The 23,619-nt window shown below is 40.6% G+C and overlaps 1 protein-coding gene across 3 annotated transcripts in view; it reads left to right on the top strand.

The window, feature by feature from the left end:
• fbxl16 (F-box and leucine-rich repeat protein 16) overlaps positions 1–23,619 on the top strand; it is a 32,650-nt gene that overhangs the window by 7,295 nt on the left and 1,736 nt on the right. For all 3 annotated transcript variants that reach the window (XR_005641988.1, XM_039826202.1, XM_039826204.1), the window contains exons 2-6: positions 11,809–12,523; positions 15,557–15,799; positions 18,240–18,505; positions 21,091–21,175; positions 21,999–22,062. Coding sequence is in view for 2 of the 3 variants with exons in the window: in XM_039826202.1 (XP_039682136.1) it covers positions 11,816–12,523; positions 15,557–15,799; positions 18,240–18,505; positions 21,091–21,175; positions 21,999–22,062 (1,366 nt within the window). In the remaining variant the exon portion in view is untranslated. The remainder of the gene's footprint in view (positions 1–11,808; positions 12,524–15,556; positions 15,800–18,239; positions 18,506–21,090; positions 21,176–21,998; positions 22,063–23,619) is intronic.

Genomic DNA, 23,619 nt, shown 5'->3' with positions numbered 1-23,619 from the left:
CAGTGGACTCCTGTTCGGGGTACCCAGCAAAGCCATGGACAGGCTCCACTATGTACAGAACTCAGCTGCCAGGGTTCTCACCCCACCAAACCCTGGCAGCACATCACCCCCACCCTCATCCACCTTCCCTGGCTCCCGGTCAAGTCCTGCATCGCATTCAAAAGTCCTCATCCTCGCCTACAAATCACTCCTTGCACTCGGCAGTTTTCCATTCAGACACGAAGGTCAAACTTACAATTTGATTATGTTTAAGAAAAGACGTAATCTATATCAACAGGATATACATGTATTTAAAAATATTGTACTATCACGTCATGTTGTTCACTGTGAAATATGAAAGCAGCTGAGGCCTTTATTGCAGAATTTCCCCTGATTTCTTCAAAGTTACAGTCTCCAATGTGCTGTGTGTTTGCATGTTTGCTTGGTTGGTTAACGTCACACAGCCCTTAGAACGTGATTTCATGTTGCATATTTTCTCTGCGGTGTTTGGCAGGCTGGTAAAACATATGCCTAACTTCTTTCTGAATGTGTGCAGTTGATTGAGCAGCAGCACCTTGCCATTTTAACACTGTGTCCTGTTTTTTCCGTGTGAATGACAATGAAATCTTTGTGCATTCATTATCACGCATAGTCCATTTTTACACATTTTACATTTACACTGTGACACAGATGAAGGTCAGACAGCCACAGCTGCTGAATAACAGTTATCTCACCATCTCATTATAAAAAGGAAAGATACAAAAGAAGAAGTCAGGTGTGTAGTGTCAAGTAGAATAGTTATGACTTCTGTTTTCATGGTGTCAATAATGTTATTTTTTTTCTCCAGAAATTAACCATTAACGAGTGTAGATAGACTCTTTAGTTCTGTTCTATGCGTAACCGAAGGCACAAATCTTGACCTCATCATTATAAATTATGGACACTAAGTCGAAACTGCCTGTAGCGGTCGCTAAGACTGATTACCATCCAGGTAGTCTATATCGACGATGTTTCATTTACCGCATTATTCCGTTGCTGTAGGAGGTTCCGCCGGATCTCCCTCATTTTCAGCCGGATGTCCGTTGCCTTCCTCTTTCTTTGTGTTGGCGTTCTAAACTCCGGTGGATTTATGAGGACTATGGTTAACCGCTCCTCAGATCTCTGCAGGGTAAATCCAGTATCAGAGGCATTTCCTATACTAAAACAACTTTTGAACGTACACATGTTCCACCAAAACAAGTTCCTTCCCGAGGCTATTTTGGAGAGTGATTCGATTTCGATTGTGATTGGTTTAAAGAAATGCCGATAAACCAGAGCGCGTTTTTCCCCCCATCTTGGAATGTTGTGTGGACTAGCCAGACCTTCCTCCGCAGCACTGTGGAGGTAGGTCTGGCAATGCAAGACTACCATCCAGGCAAAGCAGGCATCTGCCCTGTCTACCCAAACGTTTAGGGGCCCCAAAGGTAGAGTTGTTTCGATAACTCATACCAGTATAGGAAATGCCTCCGATACTGTCTAAAGATAGGTAAAGTTAAGGTATCGGAATCGGGAAGGAAACATTGGTATTGTAACATCTCTACCTAAAGCACCCAGGTTACTTGCTTGTCAGTTACTTTTTGATATATTGCAGATTTTGTTGGTAACATATGCCCCAATAAAGCATAGTCTGTACTTAAAGGATAAGGGCCTTATCCTGGCTCCTGCATTAATACCTAATTCTGAGGCCTGGTCTTGAACAGGGGCACTGCCTGCACTGCCTGTAATATTACAACTTTATTTATTAAGGAATTAATTTGCATTCAATCAAATTACCCACCAAAATAACAGAGGATAGGGTGCCTGCAGGGGCCCACGACTCACTTTTACCCTAGGCCAACTAATACTACATCTAAAGTGTGCCGTCTAGTTTTTAAAACACTGTTTCCATGTGAGTACGCCTTATGTCCACACTGTTTCCAGGTGGTGTTAGTAGAGACCTCTGTTTACAGTGAAACAGCAGAACAACATGAAAACAGCTAAATCTCTTCTTCTTGGCCCTCTTTTTAGTTGGCAAACAACAAAACTGCATCACAGCCAACACGGAAGAGTGAGAGACAGAAATCATTATTTCATGGTCACGTCGTCTGACAAAATCAACATAAATACAGGTGTGCTGTATCATCGAAATGAGTGAACACAGAGAAAGTTAGAGATGACAAGTTGTCTCCGTAACTATGCTGCTAGATAGCTGACGGTGGCGAGAAAGCTACATACACACAGCTGGTTACTCTGCCCAGTGACAGCCTTTTAAACCCTGTTTATTATGAACTTTTGTAAATAACAATCACTTTACAATTTTTTAAACAAACTTTTAAATGAATTGTAGCAGTGTAGCAGTGAGATTCACATTCGCTTGGTGCCGTTTCAAGTGAGTAAGCAAGTTTGACGTGTTGCCAGAAACATATCGATCACTAATGAGCAATGTCGGCACACTACTTTCGTCTTATCCGCTTGTTTTTGTCCGTTGTTGTATTTCACCAGGAAACCAAAATGTTCCCAAACAGGAGACCTTAATGACAACAGAGGGTCTTCAAGCTCTGGCTTCTCTACGTTGGCCATGACGCTAGCTAGAGAGAGGCTTGGCTGGGATAAGCTTGCTGTGTGCAAAGTGTGTGTAAAGCACTGAAAGTGCAGGGCGGAGAGTAAACAAACTTCTGATCTGCCACGTAATGTTTGTGTGGGAACTCGGAATTGAAGTACAGTATGTTCAGCACGCAAAACAAGCCAAATATTTTCTGTTAAAGTGCTCATATTATGATAATTTTCAGGTTCATAATTGTATTTAGAGGTTTTATCAGAATAGGTTTACATGGTTTCATTTAAAAATTACCATGTTTTTGTTGTACAGCACATTGCTGCAGCTCCTCTTTTCACCCTGTGTGTTGAGCTCTCTGTTTTAGCTACAGAGTGAGACATCTCACTTCTGTTCCATCTTTGTTGGGAGTCTCACATGCGCAGTACCTAGGTAAGGACTACTAGCCAGTCAGTCAGTTACACAGTATGAGGGCGTGCTGGCAGCTAGGCGAGCATTATAACGTGTTTACAAAGTGACGCACGTTTGTCATGGAAGTAAAGGCTGGACTACAACAGAGCTGTTTGGACCAGTTTGTGAACAGTGTTCTCTGTTGGAGATGGTAAGTCCCTTTGGGGTGGACTTTGGGCTTTTTCACTTTGTAAACCTATTACATGCACAAAAAAGATATATAACACAATAAAGGAAAGGGAAACAGCCAAAAAGCATAATATGAGCACTTTAAAGATTGCATTCGGTGTACATTAGCACTGTTCCGAAAGTCCTCTACTGAAACGGTCCGGTAAAAATACATGTACTGTTACACCCCTAGTATATACGTCTCATTCTTGTGAATGCGATATCTCAGGACCCCCTGGAGGGAATATCTTCCCATTTGACACAAACATCCACTTTGACCCAATGGTGAACTGATTAGATTTTGGTGGTCAGAGGTTAAGGTCACTGTAACCTCACAACATGCATTTTTGGCCATAACTCAAGAATCCCTACGCTAATTATGACAACCATTTTCACACAAATGTCTAATAGGACAAAATGATGAAGTGATGACATTTTATATCCAAAAGTTCAAAGGTCAATGTTACTGTGACATCATAATGTTTTGCAAAAATACTTGTCCTGAGTGATCAATGTTGTCCATTGGCCATTACCCAACACTATAACTCAGGAACAGAAGGGGAGAGGACTATTCAATTCAATTACATTTTATTTATAGTATCAAATCATAACAAGAGTTATCTCGAGACACTTTACAGATAGAGTAGGTCTAGACCACACTCTATAATTTACAAAGACCCAACAATTGCAGTAATTCCCACAAGAGCAAGCATTTAGTGTGACAGTGGTGAGGAAAAACTGCAACATTGTCCAATCAAATCAACATAAATCCAAAGGGGGAAAAATTCATTTTGGTGTGGACCGGGGGGGTGAAATCTTTGGTGTCCTTGAGCAAGACGCTGAACCCCGAATTGTTTGTTAAGCAAAGTGAAAAAACCCAAACATCCATAAGGTTTATGAGCTACTTGCATATGGACTGCATTTTTATAGCACCTTTCAACCTTAAAGGACAAAGCGCTTTACGATTTTGCCTCCCATTCGTAAATTCACACACACACACACACACACACACACACACACACACACACACACACACAACACACACACAGCGATGGCGATGGAGCTGCCATGCAAAGTGCTGGCTCCCATCAGGAGCAACTTGTGGTTCAGGGTCTTGCTCAGGGACACTTCGGCATGCAGATAGGCGGAGCGGGGGATCGAAATGCCAACCCGCTCTACCTCCTGAGCCACAGCCGCCCCAGGGACAGTGTGGGTTGAGGTCTCAAATATATATATATAGTGGTGTAGGTGTAAGAGATCTTCAACAGGGGGGTTTGGGACCCGTAAGGGGTCCTTAGAGTTACTGCAGGGGGGCCACCAAATTATTAATTTTGTGAACGTTTTTTTCAAAATTTTAAATGTCTTAACATGAATCCAACATGTTATTAGCAAATATAAATCCCCACTGATGATAGGCTGACTGGCCTGATAGGTAAGGTAGTCACTAATGTAGCCTTCCACAGACACAGTTCATCTTGAGCATTTACTGTGCCACATGTATGTTTAACATTAAAACATGATTTATAAAATCATGCCAACAATTATTATTTCAATAGCTTATTTTATGCACTAAAAAGTTAGGTATAAAGGCTTCAGGCCACCCTACACGTTATTGTAGGCCCAGTTTAATATGCAACTTAATATCATACAACCTATGTAACCTGGATCTGTCTCTCTTTCAGTTAAGTTGTCCTTGGCTTAAAAAACTTTGAAGACGAATTCAGCCTTTGCAGACGTTCTGTGAATCCTGGAAATTCAGATGGACTAAGGGGGAAATGGTGAAAAAAAGTGATTCATGCCGCTCTGTTTCACAGCATGCCTTGCCTTTTCCCTCATGACAGAGGTCTTTAGCAGTGAAAAAATCACTATTTGTAGTAACACTGTGTTGCTGTGGTCATCTTTGACCTCAGGCTCAGTGCGATAAACACAGTGATAGTGATTTTCCCAGTTAGTGTTATACCCAGTGGCAGTGCTGTTAGTTAATGTTGTTCAGCAGGGGAGAGTCATCTTTACAGACAGTTAACTCTCAAAATGTACTCAGTTTAACACCTAAAGGACAGTTGTATAAGTGAATGTACAGTATAATACGTGTGTGTGAATGTGAATGGCCAGGTTTAAAAAAAAAAAAAGGTAAATATATATGATACATAATAATATACAGTACATAATGATAGCGAAGTCAAGTTTATTTATATAGCCCAATATAACATGTAACATACAGTATAACATGTTACATTAGGGTAAAAACACTTTTTTAAAGGAAGAGCACAACAAAGAAGTAGCTATTATTTAATGGAGAATCTACAAAATGCATTTCAAAAAAGGCAAATTAATTTAATTTAGTAGTAGTTTTATAGTGCACGGAAGGGAGGGGATGAGGAGGAGGGAGGGGCAAGCCAGCCTCGTTTTCATTTGAAAATACTTTGAACGTCAACAAGAAGTAACGTCACCCAACATCGCTTAGAGCACCTTTAATTATACATTATTTCACAAACAACCCATCCACTATTAATCGCAATGTTCATTTTTATGACTCAATCCGTAGATTGGTTGCAGGACGCCGATTAGCGCTAAACCCACGGACGGAGCTAGCAGGTTGTTTGAATCATGTCGTTTGAATCGTGTGTTAACATGGACATTAAAGATCCCATGGCATGAAAATTTCACTTTATGAGGTTTTTTAACATTAATATGAGTTCCCCCAGCCTGTTTGTGGTCCCCCAGTGACTAGAAATGGTGATAGGTGTAAACCGAGCCCTGGGTATCCTGCTCTGCCTTTGAGAAAATTAAAGCTCAGATAAGCCGTTTTGGAATCTGCTTGTTATGAGGTCATAACAAGCAAGGTTACCTCCCCTTTCTCTGCTTTGCCCGCCCAGAGAATTTGGCCAACCCATGAGAGAGAGACATCATGGCTTTCAAACGAGAAAAGTGGCAGTTGGTCAAGGCCACACCCCCACCCTCCACCTTGCCACTCCCACTCTCCTCCTCAATAGCTTCAGACACAGAAATGGCACATCCTAAGGAAAGCTCATTGTAGGACTGGCTCTAGTGGCTGTAGTTCTGCACCAAAGCTGAATTTCGGGAAAGAGACTTCAGATACAGTATTAGGGGACCGCTAAGGCCTATATAAAAGAGACTTCAGATACAGTATTAGGGGACCACTAAGGTCTATATAAAAGAGACTTCAGATACAGTATTAGGGGACCGCTAAGGTCTATATAAAAGAGACTTCAGATACAGTATTAGGGGACCGCTAAGGCCATATAAAAGAGACTTCAGATACAGTATTATAGGGGACCACTAAGGTCTATATAAAAGAGACTTCAGATACAGTATTAGGGGACCGCTAAGGCCTATATAAAAGAGACTTCAGATACAGTATTAGGGGACCGCTAAGGCCTATATAAAAGAGACTTCAGATACAGTATTAGGGGACCACTAAGGTCTATATAAAAGAGACTTCAGATACAGTATTAGGGGACCACTAAGGTCTATATAAAAGAGACTTCAGATACAGTATTAGGGGACCACTAAGGTCTATATAAAAGAGACTTCAGATACAGTATTAGGGGACCGCTAAGGCCTATATAAAAGAGACTTCAGATACAGTATTAGGGGACCACTAAGGTCTATATAAAAGAGACTTCAGATACAGTATTAGGAGACCACTAAGGTCTATATAAAAGAGACTTCAGATACAGTATTAGGAGACCACTAAGGTCTATATAAAAGAGACTTCAGATACAGTATTAGGGGACCACTAAGGCCTATATAAAAGAGACTTCAGATACAGTATTAGGGGACCACTAAGGTCTATATAAAAGCATCCAAAGAGCACCATGTCATGGGACCTTTAATATTGCGGTTATGAGGCTTATCCCGTTTTTGATCATATTCGGGATATGATGTTTACATGGAACACAGAGAAATCATGTTATTCATATCTGCATACAGGCTCGCTGACAGCTGTCTGCTCTGAGCACATCCATCTCTCTCTCGCTATTAAAAAACTCTTCAGTGAAATATTTTCATGATCTGGTCATTATGATATGATAAATGTACGCTAGGAGCACACTCTCATACACATTAAATATTATAAGAGCAGCTGATTTCTGGCGCAGTAAACCGTTTCAGTGGGCGGGCGGTTTCTTGTGCGATGAAATAGAATCCTGCCGGCGCCACTGCTCTAGTCTCAAGCTGTGTTTTGACACATGATGAAGCCTTGATTAGTAATTAGTAATGCGTGCATACTTCTCTGAAGTATAGTTGGGCTGAATTTGAACACCTTTAATGCTTTTCCTTTTTTCATCAGAACAACTGTTATTGCCTTCAGAATAGAGAAATAGACTTTTTTATTTTAAAAGTACACAAATGACTGTGTATGTCAAATTGATCCCCATACACTATCATTTAATGGTCAATCTATGGCTGTGTTTTGTTTTGTTTTTCTTTTTGGAGAGGTTAGATTAACAGGCCCAGAATTGAATAACTGGAAAATTAACCATCAAAGAGAAATTGTACAATGGTCACTTCTCTCTCAAAATGTTAACATTGTACAGTGTATGGCTGACTAAAGGCCTAGATGCAAACTAGCAGTACAAATTAGCAGGTGTAATATTCGGCATACATTGTAATCTGGCTAAAAAGAAATGTGTTTTTTTTATTTGAATGTACTGTAACATTCAGCAGCTGCATACAAATACTCTTCATACTACAGTAATGCACAATTACTATTGTACACACATTTGTGTAGTCTTAAAGGATCTATTTATACATACATAGACGTTTTGTCTATGTGGATTGTATCCATGAAAATGATGAGATTGACCTTAAAACACAGAGTTGTTACTTTTAAATTTGGTTGTAATCCTTTTATTACCAACAGAAGGCGCTGACAGAGACACCACAGCCCCATATAGACATAACAGACGGAGGAGTGGTAAATATAGATTTCGCTGTAGCTGTGCATTCATTACCTTGCAGTGAATGTGCAACATTTTATTTTAGCCGGCCTGTTACATCTGAGTGAATATTTTCTTCATCTGTTCCCTGATGGCTTAGCCCGACATTGCTCTGAAACATGTTTGCTCTAAAAGAAAAAAAAATACTTTTCACAGTGCTTCTGTAGCCAGTCTAGTTGACAACACTGCTGTATTATGTAATGGATGAACCTTGGTGATGCTACAGCGGAGGCTGAGCCAGTCTCCATCTGCTAAGGGACCGACAACAAATATTTGAAAGTGATAAAACGTAAAACGCTACCGGATGTGGTCATATTAAAAAAGGTGCTGTTAAAAACTGGTCGGTATGCACATATTTGTGGGTGTATGTGTAAATAGATGTGGCAGGTGATAGTAGTGCAGCTGGTTGTATCAGTAGAGAGGGACAGAGATATGGTGTTTTGTGTGAAGCCCTATAGTCAGCATGTTACATAAGTGAGCTGTTTGAGCCTGTGAGCTGTCCTCCTGCTGCTGATACAGTGAGATCACAGAGAACAGACTCGATCAGGGCCACGGCCCGCAGCATTCATTTACACTATGATGTGCTTTCACTTGGATACAACATCCAGCTCTGTTGAATGCAAACAACAAAAGAGAAGCCACCTATTCAAACAGCATGCCGATGATAGTTACAACAACTTCCGCTCAGCAAATATTTCCCTCTAAAACCTGCTTTTCTCTAAATATTATTATAAGCTGAGTATTTTTTGCATCGATGGTCAGACAAAATAGATGATTTGAAATAGTGGAGGGCTAGGCCTATATATAGTAGATAGATCATTATGTAGATGCAAGTCTTGCTAAATTACATTTTCTGATAAATGAACTGACACATAGTGAGTGAAAATTCGCTCTTAACCTTGGAACTATTAGTTTGACAAAGTAATCATAACTCAAGGTCCATTTACAAGCTTTTTTCTAGAGCTTTCTAAAAAAAACCATCTACAAACGTCCGTCAGTGGATGGAGTTTGCTCAGTTTTGCTGGTATAATTGTAATTTTGAAATGTCGGTAATGTGATAACTGGTGGCAGTATATGGAGGGAGATGGCAACTGAGCAAACTCAGTGAGATGTGGTTGGAAGTCCTCGATAAAGCTAAGTAAAGCTAAGATAAAGTAAGTGGATTTTGAGTTAAGAATATTTAGTCACATTTGTAACAGTTAGAGAAGTAATTGGGCAATGTCTACTTTGGGCTAAACTAGTAGAATCGTCACAACGGTGCGAAATGCATGTCATTTATGGTACTTGTGCCATAAAATAGTGCTCCTTTAAGTTTGATGGCAGCTGTAGTCAGCCTAGAATTAGTCTATATCCACGACGCTCCACTTCCAGGATTGGTCCATTGCCGCCGGAAAATTCGCCGGATGCATGTCTTTTCGGCCAGATATCCGTTAGCTTACACTTTCTTTGTGTTGGCGTTCTAAACTCCGGTGGATTTCTGAGGACTATAGTTAACTGCTCCTCAGATCTCTGCAGGGTAAATCCAGACAGCTAGCTAGACTCTATCTGTCCAATCTGAGTTTTCTGTTGCACGACTAAAACAACCTTGAACGTACACGTTCCACCAAAACAAGTTCCTTCCCGAGGCTATTCTGCAGCGGCACCGGGGCTCAGTCCGGCTCTTAGCGCCGCCCAAGACGATTGTGATTGGTTTAAAGAAATGCCAATAAACCAGAGCACGTTTTTCTCCCATCCAGGAATGCTGTGTGGACTAGCCAGACCCTCCTCCGCAGCACTGTGAAGGAAGGTCTGGCTAAGCGAGACTAGGTTAGAATGGATTCCAATAGCAAAAATTATGTAAAAACCGAGGAACTGTAGAGCTTCTTGAGATTAGCATTCGTGGAAATAAGATGGTGCTCTTTGGTAGGGGGCATGAACAAATCCAGTACGCATCAAGGAAAAATACAAGGCACTCGTCTTTAGATTTTTTTTGAAATGCCATTAATAGAGCTGGAACATTCTCACTAGAATCAGAAAAAAAACATCACTTCAACGGGTTTCATCGTCAAGCCTTATTCAGGAAGTTACAGGCAAAAGAATGAGGTTAAACAATATAAAACACCAGGTGGGAGCAAATCAGCAGGTGATTTATGAGAAGAAAATATGTTCAACAGTGTTTGAATGAATGTAAAAAGGTTTTGTGTCATTTTATTAAGTATATTTTTTCTAATAGCATAGAAGTGAGTTAAAGCATTTAGCAAAATTACATCATTTGTGTTCTGCATAGTGTGGCACAAAGTATGTTTTAGTTATTTTATTTTTAGACGGGACCAAAATAACTATTTTGAACCATGTTTGAACTGCTGTAGTGTATGTTGTGTTTTAATCACATGCTAATCAAGCACATGTCCATAAAGTAGAAGAAGTTAGGTTTCAAATGACGCCTCATACATGCATTTTGGCCTTGCAGTTCTTCTGTTATATGCTTTTACCTTTGGGAAAGGGAAATAGACGAAAATCAAGCAAAAAGAGGTGGATTTGAACAAGCTAAACTTCGGTGGATTTCTGAGGACTATGATTAACTGCTCCTCAGATCTCTGCAGGGTAAATCCAGACAGCTAGCTAAACTATCTGTCCAATCTGAGTTTTCCCGTCCAAGACGATTTTGATTGGTTTACAGGAATGCCAAAAACCAGAGCATGTTTTTCTCCCATCCCGGAATGCTGTATGGACCTGCCAGATCCTCCTCCGCGGCACTGTGGAGGAAGGTCTGGCAATGCGAGACTAGTCCAGAGTAATGTGTTGCTCGTAATTGAAAATCCAGAAGCTTTCTCGCTGTATATAATCTATAATAATCAATGCCTATTGCTTTCTGGATAGATGGGTTGATGTTATGCTTTTCTTTAAAATGTCTAGCCATTGGATAGTCATCATTTTGGCTCTTAATCACATACTTGTGTTCTGACAGTCTGTCTTGTAGTCTGCGTTTAGTTCTTCCAGGATAAAACACATTGCACTAAGGGCATTTCAATTTGTAAATGACAAATGTTGTCTTACGATATATAAAATGTCTTATTTCATAGTTTTTATTTCCATGGATATCCTGAAAGCTTTTGACAGCAGATTAGAGCAGTGACCACACCGAAAACTGCCACAAGGTTTTGAGGGTAGCCAGGTAGTTTTGGGGTCTGCAGGTAGATAGTTATTGCTCAGAGTAGGTGGACGTTTAAAACTAAAAATAGGAGGCTCTGAGAAGATGGGTTGTATTGAGGGATCACATTGTAGTATGTTCCACTTCTTTCTGATCATATTTTTCACGTGATTGGCCTCAGTACTAAGTTTTTGGAGTAGACTAACTGTTACTTGTGCTTTCTGTTTACAATAAAATGAAAGTACTGATTGAGCCAACTCAAATATTGTCATTAAATGCAACCAAAAAATATTAAATTAACAGAACAGAATAATTTTAAGTGTAATAACACAGTATCCAATCATCTTAATATGTATATGTTTATTTTAATCAATCAATTAAGTTTTTAATTAACCACAACTCAAAGATATTGATTTTATAAAACATAAAATAATTCACTTAAAAACTTATAGTATTTGTGGCAACTGATTGTCCTTTATAGATTAGTCTTCGCACACAAGTTTTCAGTGTTTAACATCACACTGATCCACTCTTTTCTCTTTCACCAGGTTCCCAATGTTGAACATGTCCACCCCCAGCGAGCTGAAGTCATCCTGCGTGACTCGCAATGGCATGGTGAAGTTGCCCCCCAGCCAGCCCAATGGTCTGGGCAGTGCGAGCATCACCAAGGGGACACCTGCTGCCAAGAACCGTCTGTGCCAGTCCTCCTCGGTACCCTCCATCCTGCCTCCTCCGCCGTCCTCCCTTCCCTACCACCTCCACCACCACCTGGAAGGCCCTGGCATGCCCAACTCAGCAGCCTCTCTCTTGGGCTCTGACATGGAGCCTGGAAATCCTCTTGTGGGCTTGAAGTCGTCCCTTCGTCAGCTTCCCCCTCTCACTCTACCCAAACCCATGCTGCTCGAGCGCCAGCAAGTCCTGGATGAGAAGCTGCTCAACCGATTGCTCTGGTACTTCACCACAGCTGAAAAATGTGTACTGGCGCAGGTATGCAAGACATGGCGCAAGGTGCTGTACCAGCCTAAGTTCTGGGAGGCTGTGACACCCATCTTGCATGCCAAGGAGCTATATACCCTGCTGCCCAATGGGGAGAAGGAGTTTGTCAGTCTGCAGGCCTTCGCCCTGCGTGGCTTCCAGTGTTTTTGCCTAGTGGGCGTCTCAGACCTGGACATTTGTGAGTTCATCGACAACTACCCGCTGTCCAAGAAAGGTGTTCGCTCAGTCAGTCTCAAGAGGTCCACCATCACAGATGCCGGTTTGGAGGTGAGTCAGGATCTGTTTGGAAAAGACAGAGGTTATTGGATAAGAATTTTCCCCTAAACTTAGAGACATGGCGGGGAATTCAGAGTCAGCCCTGGGATATAAGGGCCTTTTTACACTTGCCTTGTTTAGTTCGGTTGAATTGAACCCTGGTTTACCGCCTTGGTGCGGTTTGTTTGGGCAGGTGTGAACACAGCAATCGCACTCGAGCACAGACCAAAACAACCGGGCCGAGACCACTTTGAGGAGATAGTCTTGGTCCGGTTACAAACGAACTCTGGTTTGCTTGAGTACGGTTTGTTTCTGGTGAGAACGTGATCCAACCTTGAGTTAGCTGTGGTCAAACCAGCTAGAGACACAAACCCGGCAGAGCAGAGGGAACGTAGCAGACGTAATAACTTATTCACAAAACAATGTCTGGAAAGTTATTTAAATGAAATGAGCTGGTTTGACCATGGAGATGCGAGAAATATGCACTCATCCAGAAAACCAGGACCTTCTTCCTCTATTTACTCCCGCCCCAGACACATCTGACCAATAAGCAGAGCGAACATTCTCGCATGGGTTGTAATGATGGACTTTGATTCTGTTAGACTTTTTTCCCTGTGTGAAACAAACACAAACAACGGGAAAACTCTATAAGTTTACAAACTCATCAACTGATTCGAGTTGTGAAAATGCCCTAGCTCTCCCTTGCAGTCTCAGCAGGCAACAAAGTAGCGGCACTGGTCAGCAACAGATGTGAGCAGCCACTAATAAATTAGAGTTATTTGCGGAAAAAGACATATCCTTCCGATCTGCACCTGTTACAAACTGATAACAACTCAACATCTCCTCCATGTTTTTCCTTATGTTGCCTTGAAAATGTTGTTGAAAATGATTAATTCCATCAGTACGTCTTCATGTCATACTCACGTCTCTGCTGCTCTGAGGTTCTCTTGTTAACAGATATAGCGTTTTTCAATCATGCATTATTTCCATGCTTTCTCAGTTTGCCTTTTTCTTTTGGCTTTCAGTGTTCAGCTAGTTCAGCTGAGTTAATGGAACTCAACACTTCCTGCACAGATGTTTCACATTAAAAGCATTCCAGCGGCTCAAACCCTGTTTACTGTTACTTCCTACACTTGTAATTTGAAATGTATACAGTAAATGTTGAGTTTCATTAGCACTGGTTATAAATTGATTGCAAAAAATGGAAAGGAGAAGTGGTAGGACATAATTTGTGTTAACAAGAGAACGTGAAAGACTCTGTAGTACTGATTGAATTAGCGCTGTGGGAAAATGAACCTTATGAGCCCTTAAGGTACAGGTCATTTTACCCCTCCTTAACGTTCACGGTATCCTAGACCAGTGCCATCACTTGTGGGATGTTAAACCAGTTACCTTTTAGCCTGATTTTGGTTGAGTCTGTATATAAGTGGATATGTGTGCACATTAGCCAGCATAGCATTTTGTTTTTTTATTAGGCAGCAGTGCCAAACATGTGAAGACACAATTTTTCCTTTACTTCTATTCTCATAATCTCTGCCATAATCTTCTGCTATCTTCCATTGCTACTGTTGGAACAAAAGAGGCCTACTAGTGTTGCTCAGCTGGCTCTTCATACCTGCTATTCTGAGATGAGTGGATGGTTGCCATGGTGAAAGCTGAAATTGTTGGCTGCATGATCTATATATGGACTTTCCTATTGCAGGGTTCTGATTTGTGCATTAGCATTTAGATGCACCTTAAACAGAAAAAGGAAAAGAAAGCAAAGCCAAGTAAAAATTAGTATGGAGAGCCAAAGAGTTTAATGTAAATGGTGACGTGAAATAATTCAAAATCAGCTCTATATTATGAAATGCTATTTCAATCTGTTTCTTTTTTCTTTTCATTAAGTTCATTAGAGTTTATTGCAGGTCATTCTTTTTTTTTATTTCATTCCATTCCAATGAATGGATCCCATTTAATAAATTCCATTTATTATTTAATTTAGCTTTCTTTACATAGTCTTTGTCTGTCAGATAAGACTAACAGGCCAGAGCCAATAATGTAATTATTGTTTTAACACTAGTCTTGCTTACCAGATATACAGTGCTGGGACGAAGGGATGTTCCTCCCCTTCTGCTGTCTCTGCTATCTATTTTGCGAGGGCACCGTCGCTCTATCCGGGGCTTAGTGCCGCCCAGGATGGTTGTGATTGGTTTAAAGAAATACAAACAAGCCAAAGTAGTCTTTTCCCTTATCCCAGAATAGGTAAGCGTTGCAGCCAGACTTTACTCCGGCACTGACGCAGCGCTGTGTGGTCTGGCGATACTACCAAAACACAAAGAAGAGGCATTTCCGCTGCTTAATGTCCAAAGATAATATATACAGACTAATAACCAAAACCAGATTAAGATTAATAATATTTATGTACCCATATAAATTCCCAAATAAAAGCCAGTATTTAAATTATCTCAAAAATTAGATGGGTCCAAAGCCAGGATAAACAGATAAAGATTGGTTGCTAATAAATATATATATATATATATATATATATTTGGTAATACTGTACTTCATAAGCTCCTATTTAGTATTTGTAAGTAGTATACAAACAATGGCTTATAACACACTACACTGTAGTTGTAAGCCGATATAAGGACATTTCAGGTGTTTATTAATGTACAGTAGCCTATTTGTCAGCAATTATAACTTTTCCAGTGAAGAGACATTTTATATTATTAAAACTGTGTTTTGTGTGGTGCTATTTTACAGTACATTAGTATAATAACTGCGTCATGTCATACTCACTGCTCTGCTGTCCTCTTTTCTGCTCTTTCTCTTTCTGCTCTCTGCTCTTTTTTTCTCTAATAGAAATATTATTTTTTATTCATGAATTCTTTACAAATTACTTCCAAAGTTTGTGATTGCTCCTGACCTACCATAAACTCTATACTCAACTAAAGGTTGGGAACCACTGAGGAACGGTGTATCTGCTCATAATCTTTCTGTAACCACATCTCAGCAGCTACATATGTACATCACTGAGTCCAACTGCTGGCCTTTATGTTGCAGGTCATGTTGGAGCAAATGCAAGGCCTGATGCACCTCGAACTGTCGGGCTGCAACGACTTCACAGAGGCTGGCCTGTGGTCCAGTCTGAACGCCCGGCTCACTTCCCTCAGCGTCAGCGACTGCATCAACGTGGCGGACGACGCCATCGCTGCTATCTCACAGCTCCTGCCCAACCTATCGGAGTTGAGCCTGCAGGCCTACCACGTCACTGACACGGCCATGGCCTACTTCACAGCCAAACAGGTAGAGTGTCCTGAGTAGGGTCGGGTACTGAAACCCGCTGCTAATATGTCACCGGTACCTAAACGACCGATATCTACCGGACCGAATAGAAACGTGGATTTCTGTGCCTCATTACGGTGCCACTTAAATGCCTGCGCTGCTCTCTGATGAACCAAATTAGACGTTAAAGGCAACAGAAACATCGCTGCACGTGGTGCTAGTTAACACTACACTTGACAGCAGGCAGTGGTGGAGGAAGTAAAAGTAGAAATAACCAGAGATATATTTACTTTAGTAAAAGTAGAAGTACAACAATGACAACCCTACTTAAGTAAAAGTAAAAAGTACCTGATTTTAAATGTACTTTAAGTATTAAAAGTAAAAGTACTTGCATAACGATTTATTCTCTTAATGTCTATATTCTAATAATTAAAAAAAAAAAAAAAAAAAAGAGTATGGGCTGTGGCATTTTAATTAAGTTAGTTTTAGGTTAATGGAATTGTGCTTACCATCTGTGGCCCAGTTTACATTCTGACTTACATCATGGTTATCGATCAGGGTGATCTGCATGAAGCTCGACTTTGCATTATTTCCCACGGGACAGTGAATGCTGCACACGTTTATCTAGCGAGAACACACAGGCTTGGACAACAAGTACGTGGCTTCACAGCTGAGGGGGACCGAGAGTGTTTTTAAGATAAATATACGGGTTGTATATTAACCCTATTTGAACAGATGCTTCACATATGACCGAGCAGAGTATCGGGAGCAGCAGCAGTAACGGGAGCAGCGGTAGTACTGGGAGCAGTACGCGCTTGGCCAAAAATGCTATTGAAGGGCAGGTCTTGGCGTGGCCATAGTGGGATTCGTAATATCGCGAGCAGCACCAGGAGCTGGACGGACTGCCGCCGGTGCAGGAGCCGTTGCTGAAGGCTTCCCTGCGGACTGCGAACATGTGACGGTCAGGAAGATGTTTTGGCTGCGGGGAAAACCTGATCAGAAAATGTAACGGAAGGTTGTAGAAATGTAGTGGAGTAGAAAGTATAGATAATTGCTGCAAAATGTAACGAAGTAAAAGTAAAAAAAATGTACTTAAGTACAGTAACGAAGTATTTGTACTTCGTTACATTCCACCCCTGACAGCAGGTAATGTTAGCCTACCGTTAGCTAGTAGCTGCACCTGGTTAAAATGACATGACATAAGAGTGACATGACCCCTAACCCTAACCCTAACATGACAAAAAACTGAATGACACTTACTGACAGAAGCGTTATGTCATAAACGTTTATGACTTGTTTATAATGTTTATGACACGTTCATGACAGTGTCATGTCACTCTTATGTAGATACCTTCAAGTAAAGTGTAACCAAATGCTGACTGCTAACGTTAAACGGTGTAAAGTGTGACTGTATTTCACTGTAGAGGATTCCAACACCGGGACGTAACAGTCTGCAGCTGCCGTTGTCGTTGTTACATTATTAATAAATCATTACATTTGTACTTCTTTTTTTTTTTTTTTTACTACTATCGCTTTAGCACCGGAATTGGAAAAACCCAAATGATACCCTAGTCCTGAGAGAAACCAGCCTGCTACTTTACTTTACACATTCACACACACATTCATTCTCAAGTATTAGGGTTTTCAGTTAACTCACAAAATGCTGTTTTTTTTCCCCACAAAGCTCTTTTCCTATTATTCATAAACATATTCGTCCATCCATCTATTAGCTATACATATATATTTATATTTATATTATCCTTAGAGGGTCATGGGGGCCTGGAGCCAATCCCGGCTGACATTAGGCCAGGTACTGGTTTGGTCGAAACAATCTTAAATAACTTGAAGACAGTTTTCTTATTAATTAAAGCTGCACTAGGCAATATTTTTATATTACCAACGTGATAAATCATAGTGACAATCTCACAGAGAAGTACATCAGTTCCCCTGTACAGTTTGTAGTTTTAGTTTAGTAAAACACTATCAATTAAAAAAGAAATGTATACAATCACTTTGATAAATAATTATACGGAAGAGGATTAGGGCCACAGGAGAAAAGTTTGAGTTCTTTTCACGTTTACATGTGAAAATGTTCTTCATTTTTGATTTAAGAGATAAATTAAAAGAAATTAAACTTGTCATGGGCCAATGAAAATGAAAATGCATATTGATTTTGGTATTGAGCCTGTATCCAGAAAATGTTTGAACTGATTTATTTTAAGATTCTGAGAAGCCAAGTTTTCGGAGGTGGCTGGTTTATAAATGGGAAACGGATGGTGCAACAAGTACAGCGTATTCAAAAGTTAGAGAGTTTTTGAGTTTTTGGCCCTGTGTAGAGTCGCACTTAAAATGCCTGTGATGGGCTCATCCTCAATAATAATGAAGTTGCCCCGGGTTATTATCAATTCCCTTTTTATTCACTTACATGATCAAATAAACTATAATTACCTTCCACCTGCAGGGCTACACCACCCACACTCTGCGGCTTCACTCCTGCTGGGAAATCACAAATCACGGTGTGGTCAACATGGTGCACAGCCTCCCCAACCTGACTGCCCTCAGCCTCTCCGGCTGCTCCAAGATCACAGACGATGGTGTGGAGCTGGTAGCTGAGAACCTGCGTAAGCTCCGCAGCCTGGACTTGTCCTGGTGCCCTCGGATCACTGACATGGCCCTGGAATACATTGCCTGTGACCTGCATAAACTGGAAGAACTGGTGTTGGACAGGTCAGTGTGTTTGTGGAAAAGCAGATAGAGCCTGACATGTGCAGAGGTGGGTAGAGTTAGGGTTGGGTAGGCTTGTCAGTTATTCAACAGGGCATGGAGAACACTTGCGTGCCTGCCTGACCCAGAGGAAATGTAACTGCACCGCGACCGCTCGCCATTAATATTATATTGCAGCGACGCTGTCTGGGTAGAGTTTTGAAAAGTGCAACCGCTTAACCGGCATTGCAGTGACTCACTGTGACTTAAACAAACTGCCTATGACTGCCTAACACACACACAGCTCTATATGTGTGTGTGTGTGTGTGTGTGTGTGTGTGTGTGTGTGTGTGTGTGTGTGTGTGTGTGTGTGTGTCAGAGCCCCGCTCTCTGTCAACATGCAGAGCGCTTAACTGCTCTCAGGTACTGACATTTGGCACCGTTTGGTTGAACATGAATTGGTCCTCGGTAGTACCCAAAAAAGTACAGGTAGAGTAGCCAAACAATTAATAAAAAAGTACTATTTAAAATAATTAACAATTTGAACGCAATGCGTTTCGTCAGATTGTCCGGTTGGTTCGGGGTGGTATGAAAGCTCATTCGAAGTCTGGTGCAGACCAAACAACCGAACCCGGGTCCGTTTGCTTTCAAGTGCGCTAGAGGTCCACTTCATGTGAGAATGCGATCCGACCAAAATATAGGAAGTGGACCACAAAACAGCTGCATTTACTAGTTTTTAATATGTATTTGCAAACTACATTAAATCAACTTTGTAAACAATTTAAATAAGATTTAAGAAATGATAACTTTCAAAACCGTAACTTATTATGACCACCCATTGCTCCTCGTCTGTGTGACAAGGACAACACATCATATACAGTATCTCACAAAAGTGAGTACACCCCTCACATTTTAGTAAATATGTCATTATATCTTTTAATGGGACAACACTGAAGAAATTCCACTTTGCTACAATGTAAAGTAGCTTGTATAACAGTGTAAATGTGCTGTCCCCTCAAAATAACTCAACACACAGCCATTAATGTCTAAACTACTGGCAACAAAAGTCAGTACACCCCTATGTTAAATTCCCATAGAGGCAGGCAGATGTTTATTTTTAAAGGCCAGTTATTTCATGGATCCAGGATACTACGCATCCTGATAAAGCTCCCTTGGCCTTTGGAATTAAAATAGCCCCCCCACATCATCACATACCCTTCACCATACCTAGAGATTGGCATGGGGTACTTTCCATAAAATCATCTCTCAATGCAAATCAAACCAGCTATTAGGCTAACCGACATAAAACCATGCCAGTCTCTAGGTATGGTAAAGCCGTAGCAAGAAAAGTTAACCCTCTCTTTGATTTCATGCTGTTTACGGAGATGGAGAACCAGGAAATAAGTAAGTCGAAAAATGCAACGCTACCAAGCCACGGCCGAGCGGACCCATCACAGTTGCTACAGTCTGTGTCGCCGCCACGTGTAGTTACATTTTCTGAGAGGTGCCTGCCAGGCTACAGTGTAGGCTACGGCGTAGGGTCCGTATCTACACGTACCTGTACGTAAGTAAATTACGGTGTGGATTTAACGCAGGAGAATTAATTGGGTTCAACTCATGCTTAACACAGAAGACAACCCCGTACTAACATACAGAGACTGTGTCATTATAACGCACTGTAGTGCTGCAGATGGGGAAATTACAGTGAGGTGTGTTCCAAGGTAGCAGCACTCTGTAATGATGAAGAAGGCACTTCTGCTGAGCTCAGTTTAAAACTGTGGACTTGCTCATCAATTCTCCTCGCTGCCTTCTTTAGCAGCAAGGCTGCAGGGTGGAGATGCAGGGTGGAGATAAAGGGACACATTGGACTGAAGAATTGATATCCAAATGTTGACACGTTTTTCAAAAACAACATTTGGCTACACTGACAATGACTGGTGACATGACACTGTCATGAACGTTTATGACATAACGCTTCTGTCATTAAGCGTCATTCGTTTTTTTGGCATGACAAGTTAGGGTTAGGGTTCATGTGTCATGACACTGTCATGTAATACTTCAGTAAATCCGGCTTATTTTCAAGAAATTCTGTTTCAAAAAGGGGTTTTAAATAAGTCCGACCTAACCGTCCAAATAGCCTGGTTCTGGTAGGGTTAGTTTTCAGACATAGCTTCAGCTCAGGCAGTGTTACAATCGATCTGCCAGACTGAAACGCAGTGTCTGAAGGTTCCTCCTTACTGCTGCACTGTAAACATGAGTACATGTAAAATCCAACACATTTTGACATAGGCTGCACTTATTGTGTACTTAAAATGTAAGCTACTATAATATCTTTATACTTAGTCTAAAGATCTGCGCAGTATTTCAGTTAAAATGTGTGCTAAATTGCGCGGAGCACTGAGTGTTGAGTGTATTGATATCGGCAAACGTTAGCAACTACGCAAATGGTAATTGCAGTATATAAAGAGCAGTCTGTTACTGTTGAGAGTGTGTTAAAGCTGACCAGTTTCCACCAGTGTTTCTCAATGTATCAGTAAAAAAAAAAATTAAAAAAAAGGAAAGGTCATACATCACTCAGGTGTATTGTTGTGTATTGTGTCTACTTTTAGGTGTGTGCGGATCACAGACACTGGGTTGGGCTACTTGTCCACCATGTCATCATTAAGGAGCCTCTATCTGCGCTGGTGCTGTCAGGTAACACAAAACACACACACATACGCGAAAACGCACGCACGCACGCACGCACGCACGCACGCACACACTGCATGTTCTTGCATTTTAGACAAACATGTTTCACTACTCATCATTTAGCACCCAAGATTCCAGGCTGTTAAAAAACAACTTGAAAAATATCTGAGAAATTACTAGCAAGAAATACAAATCGTACAAAATGTCTGCCGATGCTGAGTATTGTCAATATTCTGTGACACATCCTTATTCACAAACTTTATATCTGCACCCCAACTTGTAGTCAGGCTCTAAGAATAGCAAAAAGAAGTCAGCATTGCTGGCTTCATCCAACTCTCATATGGACTATGATAAACACGGCAGCCTTTGTTTTTATTTATTTATCTATGGAATGAAAATATCCAGTCTTGGAACTTGTTTGTGCCCCTGCAGTCCATCCCAGTTCACACCCAGGATTGTTCCGTGGTATTGCCGTTTCAGCACTGAAAAGTCTGAACTGCAATATCTCACAACAATCATGTCACATTGACTGAACTTGCAGTCTTAATGTTCATTATAAGAGATTGCAACACTAAGTTCAGAGTCTGCTAATTTATTTTACAACATGCACACATTTGTTTACTAAAGATGATAATTGCAAGAAAATAGCCTCGACTTTAATGCATTAGTGATTTATTGATATAAAAACAATTGGTCTTTCACCTGTCAGTCACACAGTCACAATGACTAGCGTTTCTCATGTATAATTGAGTGTTGTGTGTGTGTGTGTGTGTGTGTGTGTGTGTGTGTGTGTGTGTGTGTGTGTGTGTGTGTGTGTGTGTGTGTGTAGGTACAGGATTTTGGTCTGCAGCATTTGTTTGGAATGAGGAGTCTTCGCCTACTGTCTCTTGCAGGTAGGACTTATACAGAAAGTGCTTCCTACTATTATGTATGTATTATGTATCTGTATGTACTATTGCTATGTGACCTGTCTGCATATTTTCAACATAATAACATTCATCTTTAAAATATTTAAAACCTTTGTTGTGCTCGCATGCATTAGACAATGAGTAACCTAGCAAGAGCATACTTTATATGTATGGTAAAGAGAATCTAACTTAAACTTAAAAGGTGCTCTTTATACAATTAACCAGGTGAACCATGTTACACTGTATCTAAGTGGATTATATGTAACTCTACTCTGTGCTATGATCTGGAGCCTTATATTGCCATCTAGTGGCGCTCCACTGATTTAGAATTACAGAGCCTAGATCAGTTTAATTCAATTTGAGTTATCTCGGGACACTTTACAGATAGAGTAGGTCTAGAACACACTCTATAATTTACAAACTGATGACCACATCTCGTCCCGACAAAAGCATTGCCTAAAATTTGTTTCAACCTTGCGCAGAAGATGTCTCATGTTCTAATGCTTGGATAGTGATGAACTCATGGCCGTTCCTCTACCGCTACCTGCAGGGCTAAATAGCAGATGGGTCACATTGGCATTTTGTAGCTTGGGTTGAATTCAATAAAACTGACCAATGGGAAAAGCAATATATATATTTTATTTGGCCATAGAAAGTGGATACACTTTAGAGCTGAAAGTTGATTGATTAAGTAGCAACAAAACAACTAAATAATCTGCAAGTGTAAATGAAAATCAATGAATTGTTAAAGTCATCTTTCAAGCCGAATGCAAACGTTTCCTAATTCCAGCTTCTAAATTGTGAGGTTTTGCTGCTTTTGTTTTTCTCCTAGGATAGTATACTGAACATTTTTAGGTTTTGGACCTTTGATGTGACAAAACATGACATTTGACGATGACTAAACTGATAGTGAGGAAAATGTGTGGTTGGACTGGAGATCAGGATCATTATAGTAAATTAAAATGAAAATAAGCAGTGAAAATCATCTCAAACTGAATATAAAACTAAAGTCTTTAAGAAAAAACGCAACTAAACTGAAACTATATTGCCCTATTAAAAAACTTATACAAATAAGAAGAAAACATAAATGACACACACACACACACACACAAGCAAGGTAAGTGGACCTGCAGCCTAATATAGTGTAATCCCTCCCAGCACATCCATCAGCGGCTCCAGTAGCGGCTCTAGCTAGTAGCACAACATAATGACTACATCTCCTTGGTTGTCTAAATACATCCATCGTTTATTTTGACAAGCATTACTAATTAATACATGCCAACGTGAAGTGTTATTATGAACATTGTCGTTGGCTGTGGATGTCAATTACTGCAGGCTAACCTTAGTAGCTAGCGCTACTAGCTAGCTACTAAGGTTAGCCTTATTGTTTGTTGGATTTGCGGGATCTCGCACATTAAACTCGAGAGCTCGAGTTTCAATCAGTGTTTGTCCCCAGTACATGTTTTTTTTTTTTCCTCCATTTTCTTTTTTCTTTGTTTTTTTGTATTTTTTTCTCTCCATGTCACCTCCGGGGCTCCGTAG

The sequence above is a fragment of the Perca fluviatilis genome, chromosome 15 (genome assembly GCF_010015445.1).
Source record: "Perca fluviatilis chromosome 15, GENO_Pfluv_1.0, whole genome shotgun sequence".
Classification (NCBI taxonomy): domain Eukaryota; kingdom Metazoa; phylum Chordata; class Actinopteri; order Perciformes; family Percidae; genus Perca; species Perca fluviatilis.
Note: the sequence above shows the minus strand (reverse complement) of the source record. Positions and strands in the feature narration are given on the sequence as shown.